The 27,231-nt window shown below is 31.0% G+C and overlaps 1 protein-coding gene across 8 annotated transcripts in view; it reads left to right on the top strand.

Annotated features, from left to right (window-relative positions):
* RhoGAP100F (Rho GTPase activating protein at 100F) overlaps positions 1-27,231 on the top strand; it is a 68,984-nt gene that overhangs the window by 31,486 nt on the left and 10,267 nt on the right. For 3 of the 8 annotated variants that reach the window (XM_065516416.1, XM_065516423.1, XM_065516422.1), the window contains exons 2-7: positions 23,927-24,229; positions 24,290-24,412; positions 24,472-24,609; positions 24,681-24,954; positions 25,020-26,029; positions 26,092-27,217. In XM_065516416.1, coding sequence (XP_065372488.1) covers positions 23,927-24,229; positions 24,290-24,412; positions 24,472-24,609; positions 24,681-24,954; positions 25,020-26,029; positions 26,092-27,217 — 2,974 coding nt within the window. Of the gene's footprint in view, positions 1-13,524; positions 13,693-23,926; positions 24,230-24,289; positions 24,413-24,471; positions 24,610-24,680; positions 24,955-25,019; positions 26,036-26,091; positions 27,218-27,231 lie in introns of those variants that run through there. The other 5 variants (XM_065516421.1, XM_065516420.1, XM_065516419.1 and 2 more) reach the window with 5 other exon arrangements.

Genomic DNA, 27,231 nt, shown 5'->3' with positions numbered 1-27,231 from the left:
CTAAGTAAAATAATTCCCATGAATTACCGCGCAATTTTCCGGTATTTCGTGATTGATAATTTTGCGTTAAAAACTGTAGTTATGATATAGCAGCAAATACATTTTTATTTCAAAGGACTCCATTGATAAGGTGTGGATGTGTGATCGTCGTGATTAACATCAGTGATATGTGGTTCCTATTATTCTGTGTTTGTATAATCCAAACGAAAACAAGTGAATATGGAAATATCGAAGAAGGAATTAAGTATTTATAAAAGTAAACTATAATCAATTAACCTAGAAAAAATCAAGTTTTAAGAAATGAGGAATTTAATAAACTTTCTTTAGTAACTATGTCAGTAGTTTTTTAATAGAGCCCAGTATATATTTTTCAATTATTCCATAATTAAATAAAGTATTCATTTACTCAAAAACAAAATTTCTTGATATTTTCTATTGAATTTTGAGTTTTGAATTTGATTATTTTGACAATTGAATATACAATTTTCGTTATTGGTTGAATTTCAATTAGAAAAATTATTGAATAGATAACTTTCGTAATTGAAAACAAATTTTTGTTATTCTTTGAGTTTCAATTACGAAAATTATCTATTCAATAATTTTTGTATTTGAAATTCAACCAGTAACGAAAATTGTATATTCAATTGTCAAAATAATCAAATACAAAACTCAAAATTCAATAGAAAATATCAAGAAATTTTGTTTTTGAGCAAATGAATACTTGATTTAATTATGAAATAATTGAAACCAGTTCAATATGGGATAAATGTTTGAATTGAAATATAATTTTTTCTGTGTAGCTTACAAAAATCACTTTTTAATATTTTAGTCAAATTTTCTAAAATTTTTTGGTTTTTCTTATATCATAACGTATACTCACGAAACGTATAAAAAATTACTTATACCACCCATAAAACAATATAAGTACAATAAAAAAATGGACTACAAGTTGTATGAGTAATATTTCTCTAAATTAATCGATAAATTTTAATTATTTTTCATCTTCGTTTAGAATATAAATTTTATAAATTTTGTTAAAAAAAATTGAAATTTTTTAAATCTTTCAATAAAAGTATAATTTTTTAAATCTTGTTGGTACAATTTTGCAGTAATTTCACATCCCTGATTTAACACTCACAATTGCTAAATTCTACCATACACCATCAGAAACAACAACAACACACACTCTATCAAAATCATTAAACAAAAATAAGAGAATTAAATAAAGCTCTCCCGAAAAAAAATACTGTGCGAGTGTTGTTTGTTTTTTTTTGTATTTCCTTCCTTTTTTGCTTCAACAACACAACACAAACAAAAATACCAACAAAGAGCAACAACAAATTTAATATTATTACTACAGCAATAACAAGAAAAATAAGGAGCTTTTCAGTTTTGCTCTGTTTTTTTATTTTTCAAATATACATAAGTATGTGTGTGCGTTGCTCCTGTTTTGTTAATAATTGGAAGCCTTGCTCCATTTTTTGTCAACATCATAGAATGATTTTAATACAAAAAGTTTTGCCGAATGCGTCGGGTCGTGTCGGTTAGTGAATGTTGAACGGCATTTATCACACAAATATAATAATAAGAGTGTAGAATACATAAAGAGCAAATGAATATATAGAGAGAGAGTTCAGAGCATATACATATATGTAGATGTATACAACAACTAGTAGTAAAATAACGGAAAATATACAAGAACAAAAGACACCATCAAATAAATGAATGTATATACAGACATATATGTATATTCGTTCGTAGTATAGTGTAGTAAAAAGTTGTAAAAAAAAGCACGAAATATACTTAATATAGTAAAAAGGACGATAGAAAATATAAAACGGAAATTGAGAAAATTTCATTATATTTTATTAAATAAAATATAAACATAAAAATTACTAATGAAATAAATTAATAAAAAAGAAAAATTTAATTAAATTAAATTAAATGAAATAAAATAAAATTTAAATCTAAACCTATAAAGAAAATTCTTAACAAGTCAATTAAAAGGTGCAATTAATCAAATTTTTTGAAAGTTATATTAAAATAAATAAAATTAAATTAAAGTGTTTCAAAAAGGTGATTAAATCAAAAACTAAAAAATAATTATTAACATTTTTATGTATTAAATAGAAAATTTTCTTTAAATCTTTTTATTTCAAATAATAAAACTGAAATCTTCATTTGTTTAGCTAACAAGAAAAGCAAATATAAAAATCCAATACATTTTTTACATTTCTCTACTGGTTATCACAAAGGACAAAAAAAACTACCACCTTCTCCATCTTTTATATTGTCTTCCTCGTCTTTTCGTCCTTCTCAATTTATTTTAAAGTATACTCCATGGTATTGCTCATTATTGTGTATACATTTCTTAATGTAAATTCCTAAAATTGTTATCACCCCCCCTGCCCTTTTTATTAAGAGTTTACATATACTGCACAGCAGGGATGTGAAAACGTCACGTTTCGCAAAGAAAATGGTACTTTGTTAGGTATCTAGTTATTAGTTTGCAAAATTAATATGAATTCGGTATTGGAATTAATAAAGGAATGGGTAGTAGAAAGGAAAAGAATACATACAGACACAAATATGTACAAAAATTCAGATTGTTGTAAAGGTTAAGGTGCTTTTTGGAAAATTATAAAAGCAAGCATGCAATTATTTTCAAGATCTTTTTAATTTGATCTCTAGTTAATAACAGCAAAGAATGGAAATATTGTATATCAATCAGCTTTTATTATAACTAGACATATATGTAAATTTAAAATTATTTTTCACTATATCGTTTCCCACCAGCATATATACAAGTTCGGAAAGTATATCATATTTTGGTAGAACAGTTACACAGTATACAGTTTAAAAACATTTTATAAAATATGATATATTCATTTTGAAAACCTTACAGTTTCGAATTTGGATCACTAAGAATGTATGCCAAGAAACCCAAAAGCATTTAATTTAAAAATATTTATTTGTGGCCAACCATTTACGATAATTTTAGAACATTGAGAAATTCTGGAGTGAAAATTTTGAGAGCTTCCATAGTCTGTGGCATATTTATAATGAACCGTGACCCCAAAATCAAATAACAGGACATTCATCATTCAAAATATTAATTATCGCTCAAGCTTTCTATGCAGTTGTGACATATGAACCACATTTTCTCTAATGATTAATTCAGTAGATGTATTAGAAAAAAGAAACGTCTACTTCAAAGATTATATAGGTATTTATTGGTGATAATTTTTGTCCTGATTTATCCTTTATAGTTGGGTCTCAAATAAAAATTCCAATATTTGCCAAGAAAGTTGCAAGCTACCATTGCAAATAGTTCAGCATGAAAAGCACTACATTCATCGGAAGTCGGTATATTCCAATATACCTCTCCCAAGTTCATCACAGAAAACATCCGATCTTGGTGTATTATTTGTACACGACGTTACCCCTACCCCAATCACTACTGGAGGGAACTATAACTTTGAACACCCTATAGAAGCCCGTATGTGAAGTAATAGTGGGAACTCATCATTCAAACATCATGTCTTCAGTAACGGAGAGTGTTCATTTGCTCTACAATGCTACGGTTGCTACAAGTGCTCTGATCACTAACCTAACTCCAATTTATATGTGTAATTTGACACATACGTACTCTTTATAGTGCAGCGAAAAGACAATTGGTTACTCTATACGTCTCATGTAACCTGGTCTGAAGTCAATTGTCACTTTTGTGTCTCTTAGTTATCTAGAGTGTGGTCACTTTAAAATTTTATTTTGTACTGCACTTTAGGAAGATATTTTACAAAACCATCTAAGCTTGATATCCACCTCGACCTCCATCTAACATAGACCCATCATATTGAAACAAAAGTGACACATATTAAACTGAAATCTATTCAAATGCACTGGCTGATTGATCCTCGGTCAGCCCTAGTTTAAGAAAAGATTACTGGATCATTCAAATCCCCTTGCAAGGTAATTGCTATCCGTTGAGAGTCACTGACGCCTTAGAAAATCTTGGACTTAGCCAGATAAAGTTATTGATGAATACTTTTGTTGGATACTGCAGTATCAAAGATTCAATAAAAAACAAGGAAAAACAACAAAGTCAATTTACATATTACTGTCCCCTTAAAAGTGACTGAAAATAATTTTATATTCTATTTTAGAAACTGATTATTTTACTTACCCCAAGTAATCACAGAGTCGGTCAATAATACATACGACATAAGTTTATTGCTAGCTAGCTTAAAGTTTTTTATATTATTAAATTATAAGAATGAAAATGTTTATTTATTCGAATAATAAGAAATTATAAACTTTTATTCGTAGACTATTTGATACCGGTTATTTGACAGTCATACTGCAGCAGATATATAGAACATTGGTCTCATTGTATTAAAGCTGGGTTTCCGCATACACCGTAATCGGCGCCGATAACGAAAACTGACACTGAAAATCGTCACCGTCTCGTTTCTGAATTGTTTTCGTTTCAGTTGGGTGCGTTGCGGCATAAAACAGAAACGAAATAATTTTTTAAGTTCCAATTAAGAAAATTTATTTTTTTATTCATTTTGATTTGCTTTAAATTTGAATTAAAAAAAAATTTTAAATAATTTCGTTACTACAGCACCGAAAACAATCAAGTAGGTTGTTTTCTTTCCGGCCCCAAATGACAGGTTTTTCGTTACTGATCGGTGCCGTTTCGTTCCCAATTTTCGTTGCCGATTTCTGAAACGAACTTTTTTTCGGTGCAAATGTATGGAATTTCATTTTCGATGCCGATTACGGTGTAAGCGGAAACGTAGCTTAAGCATAAAGTAGTCGAAGGAATATTTTTTATCAACCAATCGATTATTTTATATGTCTTTTAGACAGACTATTTGAGACCATTTAGCTTCAGCTTGGATCATGTACATACATGTTTCGTTATGTAGCTAACCAAGTAACCCGTTAGGTGGTTGGTAAAGTAACTGACTCTGTGTTACCGGCATTTTATTGCCATGCGTTGACTACTTTGAATCAGCTAGTTATCAGACAGTCTCCTTGTAATCTATGTAGGGTCATTTAACCCCCCGCTTAGGATATGCTCTTGTTACAATAACTAGTCACTTAGCTATTTATGTAACCAGTGATATCCCTAAATGATAGATAAAGTCGAGTTGTATGTTATAAAAATAACAATAATCCCTCAAAATAAAAATGTTTATTACCGACACGCTGAACATTATTTGTGGCCAATATTCATACGAGTCCTGGTCCAGCACAAACTGTTTAAATTATAACACAGGGCAAGTACATCGAAAATGTTTTCAGAATTCAATCATTCAAAAGAAGAACATTAACTACTCAATTTTATGTATGTCAAACAAAAACTTAAAATTTTGTGAAAATGAACTAATTTACTTAATTGTGAACAAATTTGACAAGAATTAAACGATTTTTATGACCAATATCTCATTTTATTTCTATTACACGTGGCTTTGCGATAAAGCAATAAATCTAAACAATTTCTGCCGTTTTCGATTTTTCAGGATTTTCTGAAAAAAAAAAAATTTACTATTTTCACTTAAAAATATATTTTTTGCTTCAATTTGTTATTATAACTCCGAAACTACTGAGCTGATTGAAACGCAATATATATGTGAAAATTTTTACATAACATGAGGAAAATGCTTTCAAAATTCAATCAATCGAAAGAAGAACATTAACTACTCAATTTTATGTATATCTAACAAAACACAAAAATTTTGTGAAAATGAGCGAATTTACTTAATTGATAGTAAATTTGAAAAGAATTAATCGATTTTTATGATCGATATCTAATTATGTTTCTATTACATGTGTATTTAAGATAAAGCAATAAATCTGAATTTTTTTTTGCCATTTTCGATTTTTCATGATCTTTTAAAACAAAAAAAAATTGCTATTTTCTCGTAAAAAATATATTTTTTGCTTCAATTTGTTATTATAACTCCGAAACTACTGAGGCGATTGAAACGCAATATATAAACGGATTAAAGTTTATGTAAATCTAAATGTTTCTAAGTTTATTTTAATAATATCTAACCCTTTTGAGTTAGTATTATCACTAGTTATGTGGAGTAGCGTCTAAAAAAATTCACAATTCAACTTATTTTTTTTTAAAAACCCCTCATAAAATTTAAAATTTGGTCCATATTTGTACTACTGGAACCACAATACATAAAAATTGTGTAGTGGTTTAAAAAGCCTCTACAATTTTTCGATTTTGTTGCTCTGTGTAACAGTGGTAATTTTAACGTCAAAATATTTTCTATATTATTTTTTAACAATTATTCTTAGTGAATAAAAAATATACATTCGGTTTCAATAAACAATTTGACAATAGCAAAAAAACAATCAGAGTCAAATTCATTTCATACTACAATCTAGCCTAGTTTTCGCCTCAATTTTAGCCTAAAAAATTAAATATAATCAGTTTAAACTATTATTTTTGTCTTTAAAATTTTGTAATATCTAAATACTTTCGCATAGTAACATTTCATTATTTTCTTCTATTCAAATCATCTTAAAAAAAGTTTCAAAGGTTTTTGTGTTTTCAGTCGTGGAAGCGATTCTCGTAGAATCGCTGCCCATATGCAACTTTAATTTGAACTAAGTTATTTCTAAAACAGTTCATTTCTCAAACTCGAAAACAGTTAACCCTCAAAAAGTAACTATAATTTTAAATTTAACGGTGACTTTATTTACAGATTTGTTAATATTTCGCTCGAAGGTCGAAATGCATTCTGACTTTTAGATTTTGTTCAATCAGCTGTTTTGTGAATTTTAGCACGTGAAATTTTGTGTGAAAAATTAAGAAGTATGTGGAACTATGTGGCCAATTCACAAGGTCTCTAATCACTCATATTGTCATAATGCCCTAATATATCGCGACTCAGCGGATCGGCTTAACCGACTCTTAGGTATTCGGCGCAGGTCTCCGCTGGTTGGTTTATCGTAACAATAAACATAGTATACAGAGTAGTATTATTTTAGGACATTTTTAGCTTGAAAAGCAATAAAAACTATTGTGAAATATTAGGACATTATGACATTATGACATGATAAGAGACCTTGTGAATTGAACAAATATTTTAAAATCGCTGCTATAGTTAACGGTTTTCATACTTCTCTTAATATATTTCCTGAGGAATCACTTAAAACAAATGTCTTGAAAATAACATCATATCTTCAAAAATTTCCCCCCAAAAATATATACAGCAAGACAAAATAGTATGCTGCTTTAAGAATATATTTTATTTAAATGAAAAAAGAAGAGTTTTTCTTTTATTTAGCTAAACTTTTTGTATGTATCAAGAGTCATTTATTGTGTGTGTGTTTCTTGTTTCATTATTATATATTGTTATTCCAATATACCATCTTATTGTTTGTGTATCAGCAGCGTCCAAAATAAAAGAACAAAAAGCTACAAAAAAAGTATCTCTTGACTACACCCTCTCTATTCCTTGTTGTTAACAGTTTACAGTGCGAACTCAGCCACCCACTTCTAGGGTTAGTGTGCAAGTGACGTATACTTGTATCCTTGTTTTTATTATTATGACTTGAGTATCTTGCTTTATGAGACTTTGTCTTGTAATGGCAACTCTGACATACGCACATACTGACATATACACACATGAACACATATACCAAAACAGTTGTGGTAATAGCCGAATGCAATCTTTGTTGGCTGTTTAGTTTCTAGGTTTCTTTATTTTTTGGTATATTTTAGGTTTTTGTTTTTTATTGAAAACAATGAACCACGTCAGACACACAGCCGTTCGAATGTCTATTCCAAAAATAGTAGTTATTATACCCACTCACATCCTTACACACATACATAGATACAAATAAACACTAACTCTCATACGTATGTACGTTTACGCACATGTGTTGTTGTATGGCGCCAATTATATTGTATTTGGTTTGTTTGTGTGTGTAACCCCACATAAATGGGGGATGATTTTGTTTTTATTTTATTTTCTTGAAAAAGCAACTCTTAGGATTTTTGTTTCTTTTTTGTATATCGATATTATTACAATGATTACAATCAAGTTTTGGGATAATAAGGGGATTCAAAGACAATTATGTTAAATACATGAATTAGAAATGTGTGTGCAGACAATAAATAGAATTTTGAGCTTTTATAACTCTAAGCCACGAGCGTTAGTATTATGCTATATTTACTTAGTGTAAATAAATTTTAGTATTTGAAAATAACTTGTTTTGCGTTGCCACAAACAAGAACGTTAATTTTAGTTTTATTAAATGACAAATTAAATCAAAACAACTTAAACTTTTATACTTACACATACTTATGTGGTGGTGTTTAAAAGGCTTTAGATGTGAAATTTATCCGCATATTTTGGGAAACAATATATTTTCAGATACTTATAATGTGAGGGTTATTAGTATTGTAGCTGAATTTTATATTTTATGGTTACTAATTAAACCACAGATATAGTAATTAGTTTAATAGCTATATAAATTTTACTACATATCACTTATTTTACACTTAAGGAAATTTTAAACAATAACAAGTAAGTGAGCTATATTCGGCAGGGCTGAGTCTTATATAAACTTCACCAAAGTATACTTTAAGATAAATATTCATACACAACTAGTTTATGTCCAATTTCATCACAAACAGTTGTGCCAGAAGCTAAAAGGCCTAACTCCATAAAATAAAAAGTAGAGTAAATGAGTGATGTTTGAAAAATTGATTTATGAAATTTCTAAAAGGTAAAGAATGGATACAGAAACTCATCATAAATTAAATTATCTGCTAAAGCTTAAATTTCTGAAATAATAACTTTCTAAGACATTAAATACAATTGTATGGAGTTAATTGGTTTAACCACTGAAAAATTTATTTTGATTTACAAGAAAATGCATATAACACCGTCCGACAAATAGAGAGACACGAACCGGATGGACTTCAAATTTTCAAAGAAGTATATTTTTCAAAAAATATTTAAACATACTCCTGCTATTCCAACAATGACAAATTGTATGTCAAAAGAACAAGAAGATTTGTAAAATATTTTGTATTATCTTTATTTTATCCTGTAAGGATCAAAAGATGTCAAAAATGTCCTTTAAAATGTTTATTCTTTAATATCTTTTAAGATTGCCAATAAATTCCTTTTAAAAAAACAGTGCGTTAAAGACCCAAATATTCTATACTAAATGTCAAAATTTCATCCTTTATATATATAAAGGTCAAATTAAAATATAAAAAAAAAATTTATTAGTACACAAAAAAGTTTTATTAAGAAAAGTGCATGTTTACAAACTACACCAGTGGGGGCGGTATAATGGGTTAGGGCTGTTGTTTGCAACATCCAAAAATATTGTTCCAACACCCAACTTAAAGAATACCAATCTGCTCAGGATCACTTTCTGAGTCGACTAAGCGATGTCCGTCCGTCTGTCCGTCCATCCATGTAAACCTTGTAATCAAACTACAGGTCACAGGTTTGAAGTTAATTCGACAAAATTTGGCCCAAACCTTTATATTGCCCCAAGGATTTGGTTAGAATCAGCCCATTATTTATCCTATATAATAGGCCATACAATTGGCCTATTTGGAAATATTTTAATTATAAACATATTCAAACCAAATTCAGCACAATTAAGTTTTATGTAAGCCGAACTCTAACGACCAAATTTCGTGACGATCGGTCAACAATATTCCATAGCTCACATATAAGCAACATTCTCGAAAATGTCATTAATATACATAAATCTCTGAAATATGTCAGTATTCAAACAAAATTCAACACAAATATGTTTCATATATTCGCAATTCATCCCACCAAATTTGTGACGATTGGTCCATAATTAGTCATAGCTGCCATATAAGGCCCACTACCGAAAATGTGTGTATTCTAATAAGATTAAACACAAATAAGTTTCATATCTTTATAATTATATACCCGGTGTAGGGTATCATAAGGTCGGGCTTGGCCGACTATACAATTTTATTTGTTTATTAAAAAGTCTTCTTCTTTGCTTTTCACGACGTATTATGTTATATTTTTTTCGAATGAAATATTAAAATAAAATATAAAAAATCAAATAATTCAAATTTAAAATATTTTTTAACACTTAAGTAGTTAAGATAGAAGGATGAAATTTTGGCATGTGGTATGTAATATTTGGATCTTTAACTCACTATTTTTTAAAAAAAAAATTATTGAAAATCTAAAAGGATATTCAAGGATAAAAATTTTAAAGGACATTATTGACATCTTTTGATCCTTACAGGATAAAATAAAAATAATACGAAATATTTTACAACTCTTCTTGATCACTTGACATTAAATTTGCCATAGTAGGTTGATTAGAAGTATTTTAAAACATTTTTTGAAAATGTACTCCTCTGAAAATTCGAAGTCCTTTTAAAAGGAAACAGGATCACGAAATAAAAAACTGAAATCGCAGTTTTTCTCCATTTAATTTATTGTTTCAGACGTATATCATCCGGTTCATGTCTAATATTGAGTGTCGTACGGTGTAATAATAACTCAAAAAGGGTTAGTCCGATGTTATTAAAATAAACTTCTAAAAATTTAAATTTACTTAACCTTTAATCCGTTTATATATTGCATTTCAATCGGCTCAGTAGTTTCGGGGTTATAATAACAAATAAAAGCCAAACAAATATTTTTACTTGAAAATAGCAAATTTTTTTGTTTTAAAAATCTCATGAAAAATCCGAAACAGCAGAAATTTTTCAGGTTTATTACTTCATGGCAAAGCCACTTAAAATAGCAACAAATATATGATATATCCATCATAATAATCGATTGATTCTTTTCAAATTTATTCATAATTAAGTGAATTCGCTCATTTTCACAAAATTTTAGTTTTTTGGTTGATATACATAAAATTGAGTAGTTAATATTCTTCTTGGTTAAAGTGGAGTTAATTGGAATAGCTTCTGAAAAAAGTTAAATAAAATTCAAACCCTATACCGATCATTCATATACATATATTGCTGGAAAATATTTGATAATAGAAGAACAAAATAAGTTTCAAAGAGTTCACAACTAATTAATTATAACAAAATAGAGAAATTTTCGAATAGTGAAGTTAGGCCGTTTAGCTTCTGATACATCCAATCATGAATGTTCAAGTAATTTTCTGAGGGGGATCTTGGACAGATCTTGTCCATTTTTCGCCAAAATTTCCAGTATAATTTCAGAGTCTTAGAACTGTTTTGTGCAAAATTTCATCAGGATTGCAGCATAATCAACATATTTATGACTGTTTAAACAGTATTCCTGGTGGACATTTGTATGGGGCATGGTGAGATCATGAAGCGATATTAGGCATTTTCAATACCAAATAAACCTTGTCAACAGACAGTAGTTGATGTTAATTTCGTTTGGATCCTATCATGTTTTCAAGAGACAGACAGACGATATCGTACTCTGTTCCAAAGTGAAGCGTTTTCTAGAGAGAGCATTCTGCATCGATCGAAACAGATAGTAATCGGACACGGTCTGGACTATAACATGGGTGAGGCAAATCTTCCCAACCATTTCATTGTAAATACTATTTAATCTGCCGAGAATTGTCATGATGGAATATTTCACTTTCATGTCTGGGCTTGAAGCGAATCAGTTGCGTTCGGTACGGATTCCCTGTGATTGTCTCACCAGATTTCAGCAGCTCATAATAGATAGGACATTTTTGGACCCACCAAATACATAGCATAACCTCAGCACCATGAATATTTGGCTGTGGTGTCGATTCGGCTGGTTGGCCGGGCTACACATACGATCTGTTACATTTCGTAATATTGTAATTTTTCTTCGAAAGTAATAATTTTTACGTTATTCTCTACAGTAATATAATGCTCTCATATTATATTTCAAATGTTGAAAAATCACTTGTAATTAAACTTAGAAATACTTTGATATTATCTTGACTAAAGACATTTATTGTTTAATTAAACAACTGGTTTCATTAGTTTACTTATACTTTTTTCAAAAGTTCTCATTTACTTAATTATAAGTATAACGAATCAATACATTAAATATTTATACATAATTTCTTCATTATCAAATTAAATCATTAATCGACACGTTACACAGATAATCTAACTACATCGCCTCAACATCCTTCAACTTTCGCCAGACAAAATGTTTGTAATTATTTATAAGTTGTTCTTGAAATTTAACCAATTTTGTACCGTTCATTACTTTGTGTAATTCGATACAAATTTGTACAAGACAATTCATGTTAAATTTTAACCTTGATGTTTAATATGAAAATTAATGAACTGCCTGAATATGTGTAACACAAAGAACCCAGCCTCATTTACCAAATCTCGTTTGCCACCCCAAGAAATTGTTGACTAAATACATGTATTGATTTTTAGAGAAACAAAAAAACAAAAAAAAATACAAATGAATAATGAGAAATATATGAGAAATAAATGTATTGGAATTATAGATACAATGAAGGTTTCAGTTTTGTAATTTGTAAATGTCAAAAGTGTGTTAGGAAATTACATGTTTGAATAAAATATTTGAATTTCAGATTAGAAACAAATATACTTACTTACTTACCTAAATGCTGATATCGAATTAAATAAACAAAAACCACCGAACTTAAACTTCGAACTTAAAACAACGTTAAATAATTTAAAATTAAATTATAAAATAAAGCCACCAGAAATCATGTATATATATAGAAAAAAATTCAAATAAACTCAGGAATACATAGATACAAACATAGACATGAGTATTAAACGACAAATATCAAATTGAATGTCAGTGGTACACATTATAAATGCCGCCAAGGATTGCTCTCATATATTTCAAATCCATACATACATACAATGCCTACATACAGTTCAATAAACTATCCGTCCTAGTAACATTAATGTGTAAAAAGAAAACGAATGATAAATTACCAATAAATAAGTTGCACAAACACAAAAGCATTGAGAGAGTGAGAGAAAACCCATACAAACTTACTTACATACATACATCCATACACACATACAACTCAGACAAAAAGACGAACAATAGAAATAAGAGTACAGCCTAAAAGTAGGCATCACCATACATTAACCACAACATATTAAAAAGTATACCTTCACAAAAACAAATCTTCTAATATGCAGCCTTGAGGTAGACTATGAACTTTTGAATTTTACAAATTGAAGAAAAAGAAATTTAAAACCCGAAATAAAAATCAATGCTTTGGAATTCACAAATTTCTAAGGACCTCACTCACATCTCTCTCGCTCGCTTGCTCTTGTTGGAGGGGCTCAAACTGAATATGTGGTACTTTAAGGATACTGTGTGCCTGTGTGCGTACGTTATAAGTGTGTGTATACGTAACAGTAACTGTGTTTAAAGTGCGCGCGCGTTATACAAAAATATAAATTCCCCAAAAAACCAAATACCCTAAAAAAACACACACACACTCCTCCATATACAGAACCGAAACAATTTTTATCGAATTTCTTTCGTTGTGTCGTTCTCGTTCTTCTCGTCTCATCTCATCTCATCTTTTGGATGATTTTCATATAATATTTTTTGCGTGCCTCCGTTTATCCTTTAAATTGCCAACATTTTTTCATCACACACAAAATTAATGTGCGATAGCACAACCACTGGCTGTTTTCTAACCAGAAGCAGTGGCCGGAAGGTAAGTTATTTGTCAGAGTTACACATTGTTACATTTAGCGCAAAAAAAAAAAAACGAAAAAAAATTTTGTATTATTTCTACTGTTTTCTGTTTTCCATATTTTTGTTTGTGATTTAATCAAATTATTTTTGTGGGTTTTATTTGTTTTTGCTTGCTACTTATTTTACCACTATTTAAGGGTGTTTTGTTGACGATTTGTTTTCGTCGTTTCGTTTTTCTTTTTTTTTGGTTTAAGAAGTCATTTTTAAGATTTATTGAATCTTAACACATTAACAGTTAGTTTTTATATGTAGGAATTTTGCCAAAAGGAAAAGTGGCAATATAAATGGATGAAAAGGATTTATTAGTAAATTTGCAATTTTAGAAATGGGCAAGAAAAAAAAAACTAATATGTTTAAAAGGTGTGAGATGATTTTTATAGGGTCATTATTTTGATAATATTTAGTTTTATTTATGGTAAATATTATAGCCTTCATACAGGTTATGAAGAGTGGAACATTTTTCGGTTTTGCGATTGATTCTTAAATATTATCATATATATACAAGAATCATCTTCTATATATATTAAAATTTGGCGGATTTTTCTTATTCGATTCGAAATTTTCAGGAGATGGTTTGTAAAGAAAAAAAAATTAAAGAATTACGGCTAAAATCGGTTTTTTGAGTCCAGTCGACTGTAATAAAAAAGCCCCTAAAGTATGCAGTACAAATTTAGATATTTCATTTGCAAATAAATAAGAACAGGCAGGGTTGGAGAAACTTGACGAACTAACATTAGTAAATGCTACCGGACGAAGCCGGGGCGGTCAACTAGTTTGGTAATATAAAAGAGCTATAAAATACCAGTTTTATAGGCCTTAAATATTTTAGGTCTTAAATATTTTGGAAACAGAATTCGGTTTTCCGACGTTTTTGAGTTTTTTGAGAATTGTGTATTCTCAATAACTAATGTCCATTATTTTACTTCTTCATTTTCATTAAAAAATATTGTTGTATTTTAAAAACTGTGTGGCGTGTATGACTTAAAAATGCTAGATTTTTTCAAATGTTTAGCATTTATTTTGAAATTTTTGTAATATAAATTTATTCAAAGTATTGGCCATTATTAACTATGACCTTTATGTTGCCAATCTTTCTGGCAACATATGGATTCCGAGCTTATATTTTGAGGCCAATAACGAATCAAGCCAATTTCGGATATTCTGTTCTAAGGTGAAGCGTATCCCTGATGGTCTGGTCTGATTTCAGCAGCTCATAATAGATGGGACCCTTTTGCTCCCACCAAATACAGAGCTTTATCTTAGCGCCATAGATATTTGGCTTTGGTGTCGATTCGGGGCTTCACATACGTTCGCTTACACTTCGGGTTATCGTAATGGATTCATTTAGGATTACAAGTAATGATTCGTTGCAAAAATTATTTAATTTATTGCGTTCATACATTATTATGGAAATTCAAAATCATTTTTCAAGGTCTCTCGGCTCCAATTGGTATTGTACCCAATTTTCTGACATTTGTATGAATCCTGCTGCATTTTGAAATTGCTTGTTGATTAGCTCTCAATGATTATGTAAACACTTGTTGAGTTTGACAAAAATCTTCATGGAGTTATGCCTCCAATTCTTTCAACTTTGTTGGCTGGCCTGATCGATATTTGTCTTCCGTCAAAATCACAACTTCTGAAATGCACAAACCATCTTTCGCACATAGAAAATCGTCATTTTCAAACAATAAATTCGACATTTCCAAAGCAATAAAAACTTTGTTGTTTACACTATAATGTTCAATAACAAAGTTAGAATATATAACAGATATATACCCTTTAAAATGACATATAAGTTATTAAAAACATAAACCGCGTTCAAAAGATACGCTATCTATTATAAATTACGCATTTTGAAGTCAAACAGCCAATATTTAACCACTCAGTTACAGAATCCTAACCAATTGTACATGTGTTTGTTATTGTAAAAAACTTAAAGACATATAAAATTAACACTGAAAGTACACGCTTGTAAGCATATACAATTTTGTGAAAATGAGCGAATTCACTTAATTGGGAATAAATTTGAAAATAATTCATAAATGTTTATGATTGATATCTAGTTTTATTCCTATTGCATGTGGCTTTGCAATAAAGTAATAAATCTGAACAATTTCTGCCGTTTTCGATTTTTCATGATTTTTCTAAAACAAAAAAAAAATATATTTTCACATAAACCAACTATTTGTTTGCTTTAATTTGTTATTATAACTCCGAAACTAATAAACCAATTGAATTGCAATATTTATGTGAAAATTTGCACATAGTATGGAGAAAATGTTTTCAAAATTTAATCATTCAAAAGAAGATCATTAACTACTCATTTTATGTATACCAAACAAAAAACTAAAATTTTGTGAAAAGGAGCGAATTCACTTAATTGGGAATAAATTCGAAAAGAATCAATCGATTTTTATGGTCGATATCACGTTTTTTTCTTATTACATGTGGCTTTGCAATATAGTAAAAAAGCAATATAGTAAAAATTTTTGCTGTTTTCGATTTTTCATGACTTTTTGAAAAAAAGAAATTGCTTTTTTCACGCAAAAAATATATTTTTTTCTTCAATTTGTTATTATAACTCCGAAACTACTGAGTCGATTGAAATGCAAATTATAGGTGAAAAATTTGTACATAGCATGGGAAAAGTGTTTTCAAAATTCAATCAGTGAAAAGATTAACATTAACTACTCAATTTTATGTACATATGTATATCAAACAAAAAACTTAAATTTTGTAAAAATTAGGGAATTCACTTAATTGTGAATAAATTCGGAAAGAATCCATTATTTTTGTGGTCGATATTTCATTTTGTTTCTATTACATGTGGCTTTACAATAAAGCAATAAATCTGAACAATTTCTGCAGTTTTCGATTTTTCATGACTTTTTTTTAAACGAAAAAAATTATATTTTCACTTCAAAAATCTATTTTTTTCTTTAATTGGTTATTATAACTCCGAAACTACTGAGCCGATTGAAACGCAATATATAAATGGATTAAAGGTTGTGTAAATCTCAACATTCTAAAGTTTATTTTAATAACATTGGACGAATCCTTTTTGAATTCACAATTAAAAAAAAAACCTCTCCATAGAATTTAAAATTTGGACCATATTTGTACTGCTAGAACCACAATACATCAAAATTTTGTAGTGGTTTAAAAAGCCTCTAAAATTTGTTCGATTTTGTTGCCCTGTGTAATCGGTTATTATGTAAATAACCGATTACACAGGGCAACAAAATCGAAAATCGATTAAATAACACGAGTATCCATAAAGATCATAAAAACTCAACAAAAATCTCAATAAATGATCCATTTTACATGTTCTCTTTATGCCGTCCACAGGACTTCTTTAAGATAATTAATGTTTTTTGAACATCCTGTATTCGCGTTAATTTTTGAATTGACAAAAGTTTGCCTTGTTTGAAAATTTATCAAAGTATTAATTGAATTGACCCCCTAAAGTGTTTGTTAAAATTTGTTCTCATTACAATTTATTTAGCAAACTGCTCACTTATAACTCAAACTATGAATGCCCCAAACATTATCTATCTATTTTGACACACACAAAATTTTACATACATTTAACATTTATTAGAAAAAATATACACAAAAACTAAAGCAAGAAAATGTCTTGTCGTCAACTGTGGAAATTTATTATTGTAGAAAATATACATACATAAATATGTATGTAAGTGAGGTAGTAAAAGTTTCTACTATTTGCTCGTACCTACGACACTAAAATAATTTAACTAACAAAGTTAGTTACATACGTACATACATGTCAATTAAATTGTTAAACTTGGACAAAAACTTTATTTCTTTTTTTATATTTCTGTTAGTGCTGTTGTTGTTATTGCTACTTAATTATTAATCGATCAATATAAACATTAAATATAAAGTTACAAACATTTCTAACAAATAATATCTACAATGTACAACGTAAGCACAATGTACTTTGGTTGTACAATAAAAAAAACAAAACAAAAAAAAAAACTTATGAATATTAAATTAAACAATAAATGATTTTGCTTGAACACCATGGACAACTATGACTGTTGTGTGGAACTGTTGGTATTGAGGTTTGTGTGAATTTAATTTGTCCGAAATTGTTTGCATTCACTAATATCCTTAATGCGGATACAACAAATTCTATTTAGAAAAAAAAACTCAAATCACAAGGATCTATTGGTTTTTCATTAAAGTTCGAACTTGACACAAATATTTGTAATGGAACACAAACAACAAAATTGCTTTCTAATGGCTTGAATGATTGAATTCCATACTAAATTCAAACTAAATAAATAACTACAGTATATCTACAGTGCACAGTAAAAGTATTTATATGTTTTTTACATTGGTATGTACTATGCTGTTTCTAAGTGTATAAACAAAAATTAGATTCAGACATTAATAACGTCTAGTAGTTTTTATTTAAGTTATATTTTTTTTATTTTCCTATTATTATTTGGTTTTGTGACACGCGACTTGACTACAATTTTGTTAAAGTTCCTTTAATTTTTGTTTTGTAAAATTTTTCCCTTGAAATTGTTCCATGTAATTGTGGAAACTAATAATTTCAGTTGAGTCCTTACAAAAACAAAAAAATAAAAATAAAAAAACACGCAATTGGTTGGGGAGTGACTCATAATAATCACTTTCTAAATATGTGAACAAATTCAATTCAATTCTAAGCAATTTGTTGTTGTTTGTTTCGTTTTCTGGGCAAAATGATGACAATGGTTTTCATTCCTAGAAAAAACTAAATGTGAAAATTGTAGATTATTTATGAGTTTGTAGTTGAATAACGTAGCAGTATTTTAATTCTGTCATTTCATTCGTAACCCACCGAATATAAACGTTCATTCTTATCAGAGATCGAACTAAACGTTCAGTGTGATCAAACATTACTGAACTTTTATTAAACATAAATCATTCGAAATACCAGGTGAATGAAAATATTGTTACAGTTGCATGAAATTATGATTTTTATGAGTCGACAGGAACATTTAAGAAATGTTTTACTAAAGGTTTCTAGCAGGTAATTTATGGTAGACATGATTACAGAAATATGTAATACATGCATTAAAAAGGCATAAAGTTATGACTTATGACCAGGACTGAGAATTTGAAAAATTAGAAATGAATTTGAAAAAGTAAAAAATATGCCCTTAAAACAAGCAAATGTAAAATATTCTCAAAAATATGCATTTATAGAGAATTTTACACTGAAATCAAAGTCTAAAAAAAAACAAATTATAAACTCCCATATTGAAGTTATAACTTTAAAATATTTTTTATAAACCTATGAGAGCCATAAACCTAACCAAGTATGTTGTCAAAAACCTAATTCATGAGAATCTCATCTGTTATGCAAGTAGTCAATGTCTCTCTTATAGACAGTAATTTTCACTAATATCTGCACGCAGAGAAAAAATGTAATTGGGCATGGTTACTGTAACCATTTAAATAGTGTTACAAGATTTTTAACAATATTATAGTCACAGTAACCATTAACATGATTGTGGTAACCATAATATGGTTAATTTACGATTCACATGATTGTATCAACCATATATATGGTTACAGTAAACAAATATATGTTTGTGGCAACCATATTTATGATGAATAATTCTATCATAATATGTTGTTCTCAGGTTATATGATAAGCCTTAAGCCGAGAGCAACATAATATGATGAATGATAAGTCCTTCATCATATGAATGGTTGTCACAAACATATATTTGTTTACTGTAACCATATATATGGTTGATACAATCATGTGAATCATAAATTAACCATATTATGGTTACCACAATCTTGTAAATGGTTACTGTGACTATAATATAGCTAAAAAACTTGTAACAATATTGAAATGGTTACAGTAACCATGCTCAACTATATTTTTTCTCTGCGTGTGATCACTTGGCTGACTCTACTTTATATATTTTGGGTCATGTAACCGGTATATGCTCTTTGTAGTACAGAAAGAAGACAATTAGTTACTTTATGCATCCCATGTAATCTAACGTGAAGTCAATCGTCTCTTAAGTGTTTCTAAGTAATCTAAAATGTAGTAGCATTAAACGTTTGTTTTTTACTGCACTTTAGAAAGTGTCTATTTTACCAAAAAAATCTATTGGAGAGTTGACCGAGGAAGGTTTGTTTACAAGCAATCGTTTATTAGACTGTCTATGATATGTATTTTTAACTGACAATTTGAGGTCAATTACCATGTTATAATAATTAGGTATGTAGCTGATCAAGTAACCAGTTAGGTAGCTAGTAGGGTTTGGGATTTCCCGGATAATTTTATTTCCCGGGAAACGGGAATAAAAAATTTAATTTCCCGGGATTGCCGGGAATCCCGGGAACTTCTTTTCAACTAGAAAAATAAGTAAAAAAGAATATTATTTTACAAAATTGTTTAGTTTTATTAAAAGAAAATGAAAAACAATTCATTACAATTCAATTCTACTAACATAAAACAAACAAAAAATGTTGGATCAAATATTTGGGATCATTTGTTACTATAAAATTAAATATTAGCGATATCCATGATGTAGAGCTCTTGTCCTGGTAATAGAGCAAAAGCGCAATTAAGTGTCACAATATTTTATAAATTGTGAATGTACCTTTATAATTCACTGTCGATCAATATTTTAATTGCATTTGTAATGCAGTTTGAGTTTTCAAATATAAACATATATTTGTTTACTGTAACCATATATATGGTTGACACAATCATGTGAATCATAAATTAACCATATTATGGTTACCACAATCATGTAAATGGTTACTGTGACCATAATATAGTTAAAAAACTTGTAACATATATATTTTTTCTCTGCGTGTATGTAACTAACTTAAAAAAAATGTTAAATTTACAATACAAATCCTTAAATATGCTAATTATAACCACATAAATGCAAAACAATATATATGCTATAAAAAGCATTCATAACAAAATATGCGACATCAATTTGTCTGCCATTTTGTTGCAAATCTGATTTAATTTGCATGAAAATCTAAGCCCCGCCTAGAACTATTAAAGAAATTGTATATTCTTTAACATGAGGGATTTCCCTGTCAATAGTTTAAGCGAACTAGTCCAAATATGGCAACAAGTTAATAATTTATTAATTAATTTTAGACAAAATATACACTATGCTACACCAAAAATGTGCTGGAGTTCTCATATAGAAATTCTGTTTTATTGGAGTCAACATTTTTTTTATTAGCAAATGTAGTGAAGTAACGATATTCTTAATGTTCAAACCATAGAGAATTATACATATATAGAGACGAGATACAGCAACAAAATACACTGACTAGCATGTATTTTGTTGTTGCAAGAGTTAGGTTTTTGACAATTACGTCTCGTCACTATGTTACCCTATGGTTCAAACCATTGACAACAACTAGATAGGTAACTGAGAGCCAAAAACCTAAGTCTGTTGTCAAAAACCTAATTCATGAGAATGTGTTGCATTATTGCATCATTGTATTAATGAGTTCGACAGAATAGTCAGCAAACAAGCATACATCTTTGGTACAAATTTCAAAAGAAAAATATATATTTTTTGCAATTTCATTGAAAATTTTTGTATTTCCCTATCTGAAAAAAATTGTGTTTCTGAATGCAAAACGCTTTTTGAATAATTACATAGCAAAAACTTACATTGCAAGGTAATGAGTTAAAATGCTAACATATTTACTACTCACTACTATTGGCACTATATATTGGCATTTTAACTCATTAATTTAATACGGTGATGTCATACATATAGGGACTTATGGAAGTCATAATCACTTTCGCATATAAATATGGACTTTCATCATTAAATTAACAAAAATGTAATCATTTATAAAGAGTTTTTTAAAGATTTAACTATTAAATGTAAAAGTATTATTAGATTAAATGTCAGTCATTACCAAACTACTTCTAAGTAATCCAAACGGTATGAAGTTGTCATTGAAAAGTAAGTTGATCATTACTTCCAAGTCATTACTGATTTTTGCTGGGTACTTTTTAATTATATTATTTTGTAATTTAAACATGCTGATCAGTAATCTAACATATTATAATTTGCTTAATCCGTTTTTTGAGATATATACAGATAATATCCCAAATGCAGTTCTGCGACCTATGACAAAGTGTCTAAATGCTAAATTTGGCCATGTTAAAGTGATAGAAAAATAAGTTGAATTAAAAATTTTTTAAAAAAAATTATATTTTTCACAAAAACAAGTGTTTTAAGAAAAAATCGTTTGTTACAAAAATAAGCTTGTTTCCACAAAAGTATATATGCCCATAAATCAATTATTGTCACAAAAATACGTTTTTTTACGTAAAAAAATTATTAAAAAAATTAACAAATCCCAAATATTTGATCCAAAATTTTTTTTTTTGTTTTATGTTAGTAGAATTGAATTGTAATGTATTGTTTTTCATTTTCTTTTAATAAAAATATTAAACAAAATCACACAATAATAAACCATTTATTATAAGAGCATGCGGGTTGATGAGTGGGGAGGGTATAATGCGTTTTTGCCGATGTTTGTAACGCCCAAACATATTAGTCTAACACCCATCTTAAAGTATAGCGATCACTTTCTGAGTCGATTGAACTATGTCAGTCCATCCGTCTGGTGCTCAAAGTACAGGTCGCAATTTTGAAGATATTTCGATACAATTTAGTACATACAATTTTTTAAGCGCTAAGACGTAGCCTACTGAAATTAGTCCATGATTTCTATACATAAATCACGCTTTGGCATATTGTCTACAAATTTTTCATTTATTTCATTGGAATACTCTCTCTTTCGTGCTCAATCCGCTGCTAAAGCTCATACAAATTGGTAGGAGTTAATTGTTCCAACTGTCAAATTCACGAATCACCACAAATTCTCAATAGGATTGAGCTCGGGACATTAAGCTGGTAATTGCATCAATAAGAAAATTTTTCTAGGAACACCATTTTTACGTTTTTTGGCGTGGGCATTGGGTCGCCATCCTATTGAAAAAATACTTCTGTAGGATATTTGCACTTTTGCACTGACAAATATTGAAGTTTTTACCTTATTGGACTGAAAAATACAACTCTGACGTTGTAATGATAGACAGAAATGCGTACTGAGTACCAAAATTCTTAATACTTTAACACTACTATTCCACACGCAATCAGTTTCATATTAATATTTCTCTATAGTTTCGCACTCTTAATAACTTATTACTTTCTCTCTTAAAATTGGTTGGGTTGTCATACTCACAATATTTCCAATAAGTTTGTAGTCTAGTAATTAGAAACACGTATTTTAAAATCCAACACAGAACTATACATCTTAAATTTTCTTTTCTCTAATACAATTACCACAAATTAGATTCTCTAAGTTGTGTGTGTATAACTATGTAGCGTGTGGAACATTTTTTCTGAAAATATTTTTACTTTATTATATCTAGTCACAAGCAAAAAATATGTATGAAATTGTCTAATAAATGCAAAACTAATCAGTTTATAAAACACTTTGCTTTGCGACTCCATGTTAACTGAAGCCAATGCAGCAGCTGCCCCATCTACACTCGTAGCTGGAGATGACAACATAATATAATTTGCATCATTGGAGGCAACCTACTTCCCAAGTCTCTACAAATGGTGACAGCTGCAGCAGCAACAGTAGTTCATAGTTGTAGTAGTAGTAGTAGTGGTTAAACTATGACAAATGAGTGAAACGTGCCACGTTTTATAAGTTATTTACAGCTCTAATGCAAGTCCTCGTATCATAGCAAATGCAAATATCACACATACACATTACACACATACTATTTAGTATAAATAAGAGTACAGTTGCAGTCCTTCTACTATTTAATAGAAGTAGTAGTAGTAGTAAAAGATGCCATTTTGTAAATTAATTTATGCACGGTCTGTAGCTTTAATGAACATTCTGCTACGTCCTCCAACTGTACTGGGGGCTGGGAGTTTCTGCGTCTTTGTTACAGCTTCGCTAATCTTACTTATGAATATTAACTTTAATCTATGCAAAGTATCTGCATACAGAAAATCCATTAAAACTAAAAACTAGTTAAAAGTATTAACATAAATATGCACTTAATCTTATTTTAAATACTGGCAGTTTAACTAAATTTACACTTTTGTGTTTTTCTTTGGTTGTGTTCTTTTTTTTAGGAAAATGGGAGATCAGTTCCTGATGTTACGGCGAGCCCGGGTCGTGCGCCGCCTGGACCCCTGCCAACAAATCAACTGCAAACGATGGTTAACCAACAGCAGGCTCATCATCAGCAGCAGCAAGCCCAACAGCAACAACATCAGCAACACCATCAACAGCAACAACAGAGACAGGGTGGCCCCAAGGACCCGGTGTTGTTGCAGGGTGATTTCCGTAAAGTATCGGGAATTAGTTCGGAGATCTTTCGCCAGATAGAAGCTGTTGAAAACGATCATGATCCAAATACAGCAGCGGCATTGGAGGTAGATAATTTTTAAAAGTAACTCACAACAAATATTATACAAACTATTTGATGTTTTTAGGCGGTGGAGAGACGTGGTGAGATGATTGTTAGAATATTAGAGCCTCATAATATTGGTGGTAAACAGGCCGTAGAAGCCGCTCATAAATTGTTGTCTAAAAAGGATAATAGACATATAGTACAGGTAAGCATCCAAACATAAGTACATAAATTAAAATTACCATTAACTGCTTTCTTCAAAAGTTGGTAGAAATAGTTAAAAGGCCGGGACAAACTTTGGGTTTATACATACGAGAGGGCAATGGAGCTGATCGTACTGATGGTGTGTTTATATCACGAATTGCTATTGAATCGGCGGTATCAAATAGTGGCTGTCTTAAGGTACACTTCACAAACTCTTAACTATAATAATGTATTGGATATTCTCATTTGCTGCCTCGTTTTCCCTTTAGGTTGGCGATGAAATATTGGCTGTCAACTTAGTTGATGTCACTCATATGTCATTGGATGATGTTGTCATTATAATGTCAATTCCGCGACGTCTAGTCTTAGCCATAAGACAGCGTTGCGGTAATCGTGGCACTGGCTCACCTGGGCCGCCTTCACTATCACGGCCAGAGCAGAAACCTCCACCGGTAGTTGTTATGAAGCGCGACTTACGAGACGAAGATTTAGATGAGACTGATCACATGTCCAGATCCCGTTCATCACGCGAAAGACGTACAGGTATTTGGTACTTTTGCCTGGTTGTGATATATTAACGTTGGTCCTTTCTTTCTCTTTCTAACCAGGAGATGGTCGAGAGATGTCCGAGTCCCGTTCCCGATTAGGTTTAGGCTTAAACAACTATAGTCCACAGTCGGAGCAATTGGATTTGTATTATAACACACGCCCCGGTGTGGAACCTCCCAATTGGGGCTACAAACCACCACCACCTCCATCATCTGTAATAACTGAACAACCGAAAGGTCATGCATTTGCGCCTTCACATGCCTACTACAAGAATGCTGGTACACTGGAGAGTTTAGCTGAGAAAGTTCATGCCTTCTATCCAGGTGCTCCCTCTAGACGATTGTCGGTGGGAAATGTACCTCAGAGAGCACGTTTCCCACGTTCCGGTTCAGATCAGCATTTGCCTAGAGTGGAATATGCCGACTACTCGAATTCTTTGGGTCGCCACTCACTATTAAGACCTAGTATCAAGCCTAGCGGTGCCGGAAATGTAATGATGGCTCCTGGTGGCACTTTGGGTCGTTATGGTCGCTATGATCCTCACACAGCTGCGAAATATGGCCCAAGTGGCACACAATCCTTGACCAGGCGCTCACGACCCAACCTGGATTATTCCAGTGATACAGAGGCTACTGTGGGACAACGTCCCAGTTACTATTACTACAATAGACCTGCTATTGGTAGTATGCCCCGAGGAGCTTCTGGAGCTGGAACATCTGTGTTGGGAGGTGGCCCTGATATGGCGAAGTTTAACTCACTGCCAAGAGATCGACCGGGAGTACGTTTGCCCGGCGGCATACGTTCCAGAATTGGTGACCGTATTATGGATGAAAACGATGGGAATATATCAGCACCCGAATTCAATGCCAGGCGAGATCGTGACTTAAGGTCGCGCATTACTGCCAGCCCTTCAATATTCACATCGGATGAATATCGGGCATGGCTACGTAGAGCGCCCAGTAGTTCGGCAATAGCTGAACAAATGCGTATGACAAGGGATTTATTGTCACAGCCACGGTCACATCGTTTTTCGTGCAGTGCTGAAAATATACATGATGCTCTTAGAAATGTAAGTGTATGTAGCTAATACTTAAAATTTAGTTCCTGATTAACACACGAATTTTTTTACAGACTGAAAACATTTACTCCAGTCGAACTGGTATACTAGGTGCCGGCACTTTGGACCGACATCTGGGTATGCCACGCCCCATCTCTGCACTGCCAGTACGCTCAATGTCGTCTCAGCACATTGGCGGTCCTTCCTCGATTCGTTCGCCCAGTATTCGTCGCATGCGCCAGCTCTTAGAACTATCCGCTGGGCCTGCAAGCCCCAGTGGTAGTATAATGAGCACGGCCGGCCACCAAAGTCCTGCACCTACCCCCAGTGCAACACTGCCACGTTCACATCGTCAAATAGATATTAATCCTGCAGAATTTACCAAATACAAATTGGACAAACCCATAGTGGATGTCGGTGGTGTTTCGGGAATGTTGTGGATTCATCTTTTAGCGGGCCGTGGCCTACGTTCGGCTCCCGAACTAGGTGCACAGCACGTTGGAGGAGGACCTCATGGACCAGCGCCTTCACGAGATCTTTACTGTGTGATAGAGTGCGATCGTGTGCACAAAGCTCGCACAGTGGTAAGATCAGGAGATTTGCAGTTTGACTGGGATGAGTCCTTTGAATTGGACTTGGTGGGAAATAAACAACTCGATGTGTTAGTCTACTCCTGGGATCCCCAACATCGCCACAAGTTATGCTATCGCGGAGCCATATCATTGTCGACTATACTTAGGCAATCGCCATTACATCAATTGGCTTTGAAAGTGGAGCCTAGAGGTACCATTTATATACGCATGCGTCATACAGATCCAATAGCTTTGTATAAACGTCGCGGATTACCCAGTTTGCGAGCTGGATACCCAACATTATTTGGTGCTGATTTAGAGACTGTAGTGAATCGTGAATCTAAGGGAGCTCCTGGTAGTGCTCCAGTCCCCATAGTGTTACGGCGTTGTGTAGAAGAAGTCGAAAGACGAGGTCTCGATATTATTGGTCTATACCGCTTATGCGGTTCTGCTACCAAGAAACGTTTACTGAGAGAGGCATTCGAACGTAACAGTCGTGCCGTGGAATTGAGCCCAGAACATGTTCCTGATATCAATGTCATAACGGGTGTACTAAAGGACTATCTGCGCGAGTTGCCAGAACCTTTATTCACCCGCTGTCTCTTCCAAATGACAGTCGATGCATTAGGTGAGCAATTTTAA

The sequence above is a fragment of the Calliphora vicina genome, chromosome 1 (assembly GCF_958450345.1).
Source record: "Calliphora vicina chromosome 1, idCalVici1.1, whole genome shotgun sequence".
NCBI classification, from domain to species: domain Eukaryota; kingdom Metazoa; phylum Arthropoda; class Insecta; order Diptera; family Calliphoridae; genus Calliphora; species Calliphora vicina.
The sequence above is the reverse complement of the archived record's forward strand: the minus strand, read 5'-3'. Positions and strand labels throughout refer to the sequence as shown.